The sequence below is a fragment of the Pterocles gutturalis genome, unplaced genomic scaffold, assembly GCF_000699245.1.
Source record: "Pterocles gutturalis isolate BGI_N339 unplaced genomic scaffold, ASM69924v1 Scaffold53083, whole genome shotgun sequence".
NCBI lineage: Eukaryota > Metazoa > Chordata > Aves > Pterocliformes > Pteroclidae > Pterocles > Pterocles gutturalis.
The window spans coordinates 1-11,718 of NW_010127670.1; the positions used below are offsets into that span (position 1 = coordinate 1).

Sequence of the window (11,718 nt, forward strand, 5' to 3'; positions counted from 1 at the left end):
CAAAGTTTTTCCTCCTTAAAAGTACAGGTCTGCAAATAAAATTATGTGATTAAAACAAGATCTAAATTATGGCACCTCTAGACTTCAAACAGAATGCACAATATTTAGTAGGAATAATGTTGCTTCTGCTGCCTTTTTTCCCCTTAAGGCAGGGAGATGGGCTGGTGACTGCAGCATCTTCAGCATCCCCATGTAAAGGTACCAGAATTTGGAGAGGGACAGCACGATGCACTGTCTGGCAGCAGGGATGCCTGCTTGGTTATTATCCTGCAGACTGCCCAGATTAACAGAGCTGAAAGGTTTGAGTAGGTGCATGAAGTGCCATCATGGCACAAATAAATAATACTGAAGTGCATGCCAAGCATTACAATTGCTATTTCTTTTTAGAATGATTTCTCAGTGTCAGATAACTTGCTGTACAATTACCATCTCTGATGAATTTCTCTGGTGCTGTTTTTGCAGTATGAATGGGATGAAAGTGAGCTCTTCTTGTTCAAGTCATCCATTGCCTATGCCATGAGAAAATACTTTGCAGAGGTGAAGCAAGAGGAAGTTAACTTCCAGTGAGTGGCTTGCTTAATTGTGCTGGCTATGTCTGTACTGCTTCTGGCTTGCTAGCAGCATCAATTGGTGGAATTAATTGTGCCTTCTGTCAAATGTAAGGTGACAGCAAACAACATCAAACATCAACTGGTTGCAAAAGGCAAGATGCCAGCTTGGTTGCATACTGTCTTTTCACTCAGGAGTCTGAAATTTAGGAGTACCATGTTAAAGTTGGTTAAATTCAGTGGATGCAGAAGGCTTTGTCTCCCACAGCTTATCAGTGGTGGAAGTGAGCCTAGAGAATTTGTGCCCGACACCTATGTGGGAATATCAGGGAAGAAACATTGATTAGAAATAAAAATTTCTGACAATGTATGTGTATGATACTGAATATTAAAGAGGTTTTGGGCCAAGAAAAGATAAACTTCTTGATTATAAAGCACTGGAATTCCATGCAGACATCCTAATCTTATCTAGCTTCACTTGCAAACATAAAATCTATCATCTGAAATTGATTTTGGTAAGAGAAACAACCTTTTTTAGTAGGTCTCTTGAAAATTTTCAGAAGCTATCTACTTAAGCTATTTGATATTGCTTTATAGAACATCAGTCATGTAACATCTAAGATCTATTCCCAGCTGAATATAAGGAAGAAAGATTATTTCTTTTCTTTCGGTACTTTACAAGACCTGCCCCAAACACTCTGTTCTGCAGCTGATGATGTGCTTTGGGATATTATGCCAAGGATTGTTTTAGGTATGGGCTAGGCTCTCTCCATCTAAAGTTATGAATTAGCACATAGAAAAAGAGATTCTGTCAGGAAAATTGATTTAACTCCCCAGTTGAGGTCACTAGGAAGCATTAACTCAGAATAACTCACTGGCATTATGGGTCAAACACAGCTATTCACTTGCCCAAATTTAAAGCTAATGTAATTTTAACAATCAAAAAAACCCCTTTCTCTTCTGTTTCTCATTCAGGGTTGCAGACATTCACATTGAGGAAATGACACAAAGGATCTCCTTCTACCTCATTGTCAGCATGCCAGGTAATATCAGTGATATTGTGCCCAGAGCTGATGTGGAAAATGCCATCAGGTGAGATTTTGCTCTCTGGGGAAAAAACCCAAACAACCAGGTGGAAGAGTGGAAGGGAAAGCAGCACTCAAGTCAGCTGAGGCAGAAGGGGTGATAAGAAAGTCAGTTTTGCAGTTAGCGTGGAAGCAGTGGGACGAGAGAAACGATTATGACAGAAAGAAAACAGTCCATCTATCTGATTGTGTCTTGGACGACAGCCAGTGTAAAATGCTTCAGGGGGCTTGTAAAACTGCTATAACACACCTAATTGCATCATACCTTGCCAGGAAATATTGTTGCTCAGACTTTAACAGGAATTATCTAATGTCCTGAAATCCAGGGCACGATAACGGTGTGTGCATGCACGCATGTTTTCTTCCTCGCATTAGTGAAGATCCAGTGCAAGCATAACTGTATAGCAAGGACTCCAGAATAATGATGTATTAGAAAGACAGCAGATGTATTTGATTATACAGAAAAGCAGAGGTCACAGCAGGAGCTAGTTCCCACCTACGGGTCAATGAAGAGTTCTTTTATAGCACAGTATGGCACTGCTGTAAGTTACTGCTGTAAAAATGGTAAGTAGAACTGCAACTCTGTGGATGGTCGCGGATGATGTACAGTGGGAAATTAAGAGGGCACAAATCTAAAAGTAACAGCGACATGAGATGGGGTTGAAAAGCAGTTAGAGAAGTTGGTGAACCAAGGGAGAAGAATATGGCTGTGAAAGTCACTGTCTGGTTAGCACTCCATCACAGAAGTGGAAGTTCAGGGAAAAACAAGGCACAGAAAATAGAGCAGGGAAAGGGTTTTCAGGGCAGTGAAAAACACAAGAATCAAAACTGTGGAAGACTGTAGGGGAGAAACAGGTAAGAAGAAGTCAAAGCTGTGGTTTTCTGTCACATATCCAAGAAGCTTATGGATAGCCAAGAACCTTAGGGTAAAGAGAATAAGAGGCAAAATGCAAATAGAGAGGGAGATCAGAACACTGATTGCCTCATTTTGATAAATGTTAAGACTGAGTTTAAGAGTTCATACAGTGTTTGAACATGTCAATTAAGCTGAAACAGATTAAGGACTTAAGTTACTGTGCTTGTCATCCGCCACCCCATGCCAGAAGAAATATGGGTTTAGGAGTACCTGCTGTGCAGCCTTTCCAAATGAGCAGTTCAGGGGAAGCTTGGAACACTTGAAATTTATAAAGCAACTGAGAACTGTTTATTCCCTTCCAATAAATGTGTGAAACTCTTTGAATATGCTCTTGATGGCAGGATGTCTCGGGGACGAATCAACAAGGCTTTCAGACTGGATGATAACACGCTGGAGTTTGTGGGCATACTTCCAACCCTGGCCACACCTTATGAACCTCCAGTCACTGTCTGGTTAATTGTATTTGGGGTTGTCATTAGCCTGGTTGTCATTGGAGTTACTGTCTTGATCATCACTGGGCAGAGAAGACGAAAAAAGTGAGTAATGTTTTCGATACTGTGATCATGACCGTTGGGAGATGTCCCAATGACTGAATCATCAGGGTGCTTACAAATGGGCTGCCAAATCTAACTGAAGCAAGAAGCTTATTATCGCCCTCCCACCAACAGTGATGGCTGAAGGTTCAGTTGCCAGCCTTTCAGTGCAAGGCAGCTTTAACAGCTTAGCACAATTTCCCCATCATCAGCAGTTTGACCAAGGCAGCTGGATGCTGTGGCCGCTTTTGCCAACCCCACTGTGAGGTGGATGGAGTGGCCTGCTGGGAGCACAGTGCCTTCTCCAACAGCGGAGTTTGCCCACATTCATCAGCACCTGCATTTTTCAATATTCTTGTTGGAGGTTGTCCAGTAGTGTCATTTTCCTTAAATATTAACAGCAATATAGCTGGGTTGGTCTGCTATGTCTCTCCATTAATGGGATTTCTAACAATGTAGTAGGATTGCTACAGTTCCCCTTAGAACCAACACAGTTTCTTTTATAGAAATATTCTCAATTTAGCACAGTATTATTTACAGTAGAGGATTCTGGGGATCCAGAAGGACTTGAACAGAACAGGGGCTTCTAATATAAAATGAATTTTTGTTACAGGAGAGTGAGAGAAAGTGGGAGTGAAGAGGTGAACCCTTACAATGTAGAGGGAGAAAGCAACGTGGGTTTTGAGCCATCTGAAGAGATACAGACAGCATTTTAGAAGATGTGAGTACACTAAGGGTTTCTGGGTTTTTAGATTTCATTTTTAACAATCGTGCCTAGTAAAGACCAAAATACTGTGGATGTCATCAAACATAATGTCTTCTGGTTGACTGTTAATCTACTGGTTCATAGACAAGAGCATCTAAATCTGCTCTTTATGTGGTAACTAGAAAACATGAAAAAATGTAAGATATATATGTCCTGTGGCTTTTCTATGAATTATGCACATAGTATTATACACTATTTGTGCTGCATTTCATAAATATGCTGCATTCAACTTGTCTTTGTTTCCTCTGTAAATGAGATACAAAAACTTGGATGTATGGAGTTGTATACAGATCAAGATAGACCTAAGAACAACTCACGTACTCCTAATGCCCATGAGGACCATCTTGACCTTTCCAGATGGAGACCTCAGAAGTGTTATCTAATAGACAGTGAGAAAAAACCTGATCACCAGAAGAACCTTAGTGGTGAAGAACTCAATCTGATGTGAAATAACTGCAGTATTTGCACCTTCAGGAAATCTGTATTGATGTAAAATGGATACTGAATGAAGACTAGCAAGCACTGGAACTTTGTTAGGAAGTTATAGCATGTTATTTTTCTAACTGTTTGCTTGATAAGTATTGTAGAGATCAAATAGCCCATGCCCTTGTAAAAAAAAATAAAATCTCTACATTATCTTGTCATCTAAAAATGGAATAAACTTCCTTAATACTAAATTATCAAAGTGTTGGTGTTGTTTTTTTTTTTTTTCAACACCTGAACGATTGCCTCCACTATTACAAATACTGCATTACAAATACTGCATACTGCAAATACGAATTGCCCAGAGGGTGGTATATTGAGGCTTGGGAAGCTCAGGTTGCACCTGAAAAAGAAAAGCTGTTCACAAGGAGGGCAGTGCAGCACTGGCACAGGTTGCCTATTCCATGCTCTGGGAGAAGTGTTCAGGGCTCAGGCAGACAAAGGTATGGCTGATCGAGCGGTGGGGTCAGTCCCACTCTGAGTGAGAAGTTTGGGCAGATGATCTCCAAAGGTCCCTTCCAGCCAGAATTTCTATGATTCTGTGTCTTGGAGATCCCGTGCCACACCTGCCACCATGCCAGTGCAGTTGTTCTGTGCACACCAGGCTCACTGAAAGGCACAAGGTGTCTACTCAGTCCTGCATTCTGACAAAAATACAGCAGCATATACAAGCCTGCATGAAAAACGTTTGGCAAATGCATGGACTCTTAAAATCATAGGCCTCCAAAATCATACAAAACTGTAAAAAGCAGTCAAACTTATATCTGAAAACATACAGCTGGACTCTCTGGGCTCACAAAGCACTTTCTTAGTGCTCCACACTCATTACCTCATTAAGAGACAAGACCCTTAAATGAGACAGTTCAAAATGGTCGGTAGATGATACTGATTAACTGCAAATCAGACAGGAATGTAAAGGAATGAAAATAATTTTTCTTTAAGTTTCCTACCCACACCACACATCCTATTGCCATAACATCTCCAAACCTTAGTACTTTAGCTGAACTTTTAAGATAAATAATTCAGCTATATGTGGTCTTCCCACTTACTGTGCTGTAACAGAAAAAGGGAATAGCAAAGCTGGAAACAATCGAATAATGTAATTAGTCATGCCAGCCATCTTCAGATCTGTTGTTAAGATTAACATTTCCATTAAGGCAAAGCTTTCATTTCAAAGCAATTAATTTTAAAAGCTGTGCTATGAATCAAAAAGCACCATTCAGAATTGTCAACACATAAAGCCACTAAAAAAATATAGCAGGATGTAGGAAGAACAGAAATAAAAATATAATGTTTATATTAAAAGCTCAGCCACATGCATTAGCCCCAACAATATTTCACACCTTCCGTGCTGGGAGGTCCCAGCCCCCTCCTCTCATATTTTATCAGTGTCAGCACTCCTTCCTGACCCTTTCTCTGTTCAGCACTCCTTGCCCCAGCTTGATGCACAGGCAACACCATACCATGCTCTACTTCTCCCTCATGTGCAGCCTCCCATGCCCTCACCCCCAGCCTGTGTATATCCCTATGGTCATCTCCATGACCCCAAATGCTGCTTTCCCTCAAACACGCGCACAGCTCCCCATGCAGACAGGGATGGGCTCTGCTAGCCAGCCTCCAGCGCTGGGGCCAGGTGATGCCAGCAAGCACAGGCACCGGAGCCTTTGGCTGGTCAGAGACCTTCATTTCTTTCTCCCCTCTCCCACATGTCCACATCATGCATTTCTTACTCCTTAGATTGGGTAAGCTCAAACTGGAGCAGCAGAGGGGTGCCTGCTAGGGCTGGGCCAGCTCCACCAGGGAAAGGGAGAGCAGACGTCACTTGGACTCTTAGAGGCTTCACCCACAGAACTAGCCCAACTATAAGGAAAGAGGAGAGGATTTTTTTCAGACCTTACTTTATTTTAAACCCCCTTTATTTTATACATATTACATCAGCATTTTAAAAATGTCAGTGTCTAAGTTTAGACTCCTCTGCTACAGTTACGTAGCTTCAGAATTATCTGGTATCTCTAGACTTACTGAAGTTAGCATTAATTTGTGTAGTGCTATGCACATTTGAAAGTTGGGTGGTCTTATTTAAGAACTCAGTGTTAACATCAGGAGCTAAATTTCAGCTCCTGAGTAGTAAAACATTTGGCTAAGCAATTATATTAATAGCATTTTCAGTTCTCTTAAAATTTTTGCTCTTCAGGTTTTATAGAGCAAATTTAACATTTACTTTTGCAATGACAACAGAATTCTGCATAAAACTTTTTTTTCTCCATTTTCACCTGTAGCAGGAAGCAATGAAACTCTAGTAAACACCTCATATGTTGCTAAATTGCAAATGTCTTAGATATGTAGATTAGAATAAATTCCAAATCAAACATGCACCCTGAGGGCCAAAACTGAAGTCAATAGTACTGGTAAGCATACCGATATAATATTTTACCAGTAGTAATTTCTATATAATTGAAAGTGAGACTATGTTGCTTATGCAACTTATGTTGCTCTCACTTGCAGCAGTTTTAAATTTGAGTTCAAGTGTCAGCTTCCAGCGATTACAAAGAAAAGACACATTCAGATGAGTTATGATAATCAGAAAACCTAAGCCATATATTTCCCTGTTTACATTTCCAGTTTAGGCCAAATAATGTCAGCTGGGAAGGACTGAAGGAGTGCACACAATTGGTATATGTGTCTTGGTGTCTGAGAAGTCCTTTGAGACAATGGTAACAAAATTAATTCTTCCACAGTATCCTTCCATATTCTGTCACATGCAGAGTGTCACAAAAGCTTTCTCCATATGATTCTTGGTCAACTCCCTGATTAAATGAGAAGAACGCTAGTCTACAGAATAATAGGGGTGGTTAACGTCAGGCAGATTTCAGATTTAGCTCTTGTACAGAAGACAGACAATACGAAACCAGTATGCAGAGTCATCTATTTATGAGCCTTCTTTTTCAAGCTCTGTTGTCTTCTCTCAGTGCTGATAAAAAGCAGGGCACTTTTCTGGTAACTAAATGAAGGAAACATGATGGGTATGGTTATTTAATTTTGAAATAATTCAAGAACTGTAATTTGCATTAGTTTTTCTTGATTTTAGCCTGCAGAAATTTGTAGAGACAGTGATGCTTATGAGATAAAGAAAATTAAAGTAATTTCTTGTATCTTTCTTATGTTGTAATAGTTTAAGCTTCTTTCTTTACATTAACATGTCCTCAAATGTAAGTTATTTTTATAATTTTTCTGACAACTGGATCTAAAAAAACCCCAAACATCACTGTCATTTAATGCTAACACCACTAATATGCCAAACAGTTCTTTCTTGGTGGTGAGAAACAAATCATGGTCCACAGAGAGCTGACTAAACTTTAGATGAAGAACAACAAAAAATCAGGATAATTCTTGGCACAGAGGACAGACAGAGTTCTCTCAAAACAACATGAGCATGATCAGGATTTGACTTACAACTCCTAGGAGACTCACAGGTGGAGTAACATATCCTTCCTTTTCTAAGGATGGGGTTATTTCAAGCAACATTAGGTATTTTAAAAAGTAGAGGTCTCATCTAAATTAGTTGTTTAAGATGCCTGTATATGAAAGCAGATATCTTTTATTCTGTGGTGGCTGAGACAGAAAGAACAAATTACCGTGGAGAGGTACCAGTAATGGTCCTGTAATTATGGAAGGAATTTAGACAATAAGCTTAGCTCAGCACACAAATTTTAAGCCATTAAAATTAGGTGAGAAGAATCTCATCCTGTATATTATGTTGATGTTGAAGGGTATTTTACTGTTATTTGCTTAACACATGGTTCTGAGAAGAAGGGAGCCTATCTTCCTTTATGCCTTTTCCTGTACTAACAATGTCCTGAACTAGGGTGTTATATAGAATGTACTACACACAAGCAATGGCTTTTATAAGGGATATTTTCCACTATGAACATTAGTTCAGCTATCAGCAGTGACTCCTATTGTTTTTTTTTCTCCAGTTTGCATGTGCAGATAAACATACCTCATGCCAGCAGTTGTACATTATCTGATAGATGATGTCTGAAACTACTTGTGGTCTATAAAGTCTGTATCCTTGAGAAACCTTCTCAATCACTTGCAGGTTATCGTGAAGCTCATAGGGCTGCTTTTCCAAAGTGAACACCTCCCACATTAAGATACCTGCAAAAAATATTCACAGCCATGGAAGACAAGAAATGAAAGTCAAATGCAAGATAACCCCTTTCTCTGAGACCAAAGTACACATGCAACATATATCTGATCAGACTCTTTAAAGAGAATATTATCCAAAGAAAAGTATGGAGATGACTGAGAAGTGTGATTCTGTATGCAAATATAAAACTTCTGCTGTAGTAGAGGGTGAAGTTAGATTATACAGTTAGGTATAATATATATTTAATGTGTACCTTAAGGGATAAAACCCAAGACATAGCAATCCACAGATAGTAGTTTTTACAAAATACATACAAACATCCCTTATGTGTGAGTGTGTGTGTGTTTAAACAGAGGGAGAGAAAGAGGGAAGGAAAAACAAAATGACAGCTATAAGTATCTATGTTTTTACAGAATAAATCATTAGAAAATTTTTACTGATTTTGTGAAGTGAGTGGGATGTATATTCTTCTGGTATCAGAAGGATTTCTGAATGCTTTATAGCATCAGCTACACATGCCCATAAGAACTGGATTATACTGATTATACTGGCTAATGCAAGAATCATTAATTCATAGTGATAGCTTTGCAAGAAACATTTTTTTTTAAAAAAATGTGAGATATTTATTCCACAATGACATATAACATCATCAGTAAAGATTTTTTCTGAAAAAGAAATTTATTGGATTTTTGACTTCCCTTCAGCTTGAAAGCTGGAGCATTGTAGTGTCACAGTGGGATCAGAATAAAATGGTACCTGAATTCCATCTTTCCCTGATGAGAACATTAAAAAAACCAAGATTGTTTGTTCTCTGACACATGCTTTTGGGATATGAATGCATCAGTTTGGTTCTTTAGCCCTTTAAAGATTCGTTAGTTTAAAACAACCAACCAAGAACTGATGGATCCCACTCTCCCTTTGCTTCCACTGCATCAATGGATAGTGTCAAAATGAGAAAAGACCTTCTAAGGAAAAATAATGTTTCTAGCTGAAGTTAATGCCAATATTGAAGTTAATGACAATAAAGCCTGGAGCCAAGATTTCATCGATAAGAACAAAAAGAAAAGGTATCACCAGAGAATCCAACTTCTGATTTAATTGTATACTATAAACAACTTGTAAAGGGCATGAGTGAGCTGCTTCTCTGCCAGAGTCGTTAGTATTGGGAGACTATCTGAAGTTAAAGATAAGAAGAAGCCCAGAATTTCGAAGCACTTTCATCTGCTTTATTCATCTTTGTTCAATGTCAAGAACAGTGGGTTGTCAATCTTTCATGAACCTGACAGATGCCAAAAATTTTCCTAGTGGAGGAGCAAACCCATGTAAGTGGAATTTAAGCCCTTTCATGAAAGATTCCCTTTCCTTCGAGAATTTTTTCAGACTTTTAGAAACACTGAATAGACTCCAGGAATTTGTAAATCATAGCTTGAAAAACATTGAAGTAGAAGTTCAAATGTTTTAAATTCCTGGGTAGAAAGTGATGTGCAAATGCATCTTGCTTTTGCTGAGATACAGAGTCCCAGCTCACACAGATTCTCTTCCACAGCTGGCATATGCAGAGAGTCCACACTGACCTCTGTGACTAACAGAAAAGCTCTTTTGACTTGGACAGCACTGATTTATGGTCTGGATATGCCAAAGATACCATTTGATCTCCACTGCCAATAGTTTACTTCACTATATTAAACACATATATAGCAAATGGGCAGTGGGCAGAGTTTCTGTGTGCCTAGAAGAAAAATAGTAGGGCTACAAAAATCCAGAGGGGATAAGGCTTGGAAGCATAAAAATATTAAATCAGAACATAAGCTGTAACTGCTTTTCACATTCCTTCAGTGTCTAAATGTCTAGAATTTCTGCTTAGTAAGCTGAGGAAATCCAAACGTAATGGCATATATGCATACATATTTGTATGTCAAATTCCATGCATACCAAAGGCCCATACATCTGACTTGCTGCTAAATCTGGTGTAATGAACAACTTCTGGTGCTGACCACTTCACTAGAAACTTGGTTCCTAGTGAACTTACATACAGGTCATCCAGAACATACCTAGAAGGCAAGAACCAAACTTGGTTGTGACCGAGTTACAGTGAAATACTATTTGCTGCTTCTTTCTTGTACATCACAAGGTTCCTAAGAAAAGCCTAGACAGAATCCCAGATTTCCAAAGGACACCTGGTAGAGGCATTAGCTATAATCTATGGAACAGGTCATTGCTATCAACTTATTAGACAAATAATGCAGAACCGTCAGAATGCCTTTTGTAAGGCCATCTAGCCCAGTCTCCTGCTCAAATAGGATTACTCCCAGCATCAGATGAGGTCAGCCAGGGCTCTGTGCAGCCAAGTCTTAAAAGCCTCCAAAGACTTCAATCTCATGGCCTCCCTGACTGGTATGTTTCACTGTTCCACAGCCCTCCTGGGGAAACATCTTCTCTTACTATCCAGGTTGAACTTCCCCGAGCTACAGTATGTGGCCAATGTCTGCTTTTATATCACCTGGCACTGATAAGACTTATTTGGCTCCATCAGCTTTGTAACTGTAAGCAGCTATAGGCAGCTTTTAGATCCCCTTTTAGTATCCTCTTCATCAGACTAAGCAGCCTGCTGCCTCAGCCTCTTCTCAGAGGACACGTTCTCTAGGCTGCTCATCCTCTCCCACTTCTTTTCATTGAGGCTTCTGATTAAGATGTTTGGCCCCCAAATTAGGTGAAAGTCTTGTACACAAAGTAAGCTCTGAGATTTCTTTAACAAACTTGACTAGTGAAATCTCTCAACTGTGATTGGCCTTCAAGCCTTAACTTTTTGGGACAACAGGATTACTTTATTCTAACCCGATAACAGCTTAATGGAAAGGAGACACAAAGAGCTGTATCACACACCCTGTGGCTTAACTTTCCTAACACCCAGATGCTAGCTGATCGATATCAGTAAACTATATATATATATATACACACTAACATCGTAGCTTCACAAGGCTCCCAATTCTTTTACTTATGTAGTCATCCCAAAGTCAGATACTTTCACAGTAAGATTGCTGTCAACCAAACAGTTCCTAGCAGCCTTTAGTAGAGAAATGAGAAAAGAGATGAGTGGAAAAAAAATACAAAAAGGAGCGAATAACTTCATGTATTGGTAAATTACTAATCGTAATTTCTGTCCTTTAGCATTTCAATCAATAATGACATTCTTTGATTGAAGCAATTAAGTCTGTGTCTTGGTGTCAGGACCACCAC

At 39.3% G+C, this 11,718-nt stretch overlaps 1 protein-coding gene across 1 annotated transcript; it reads left to right on the forward strand.

Annotated features, from left to right (window-relative positions):
- Nucleotides 1-462: 462 nt before the first annotated feature.
- LOC104466030 (angiotensin-converting enzyme 2-like) lies at nt 463-3,798 on the forward strand (the record flags this gene model as incomplete). The annotated part of the gene is made up of 4 exons (XM_010079330.1): nt 463-563; nt 1,524-1,640; nt 2,891-3,085; nt 3,696-3,798. Coding segments are annotated over 4 exons (516 nt in total), but the record flags the coding sequence as incomplete, so codon positions are not given.
- Nucleotides 3,799-11,718: the final 7,920 nt, after the last annotated feature.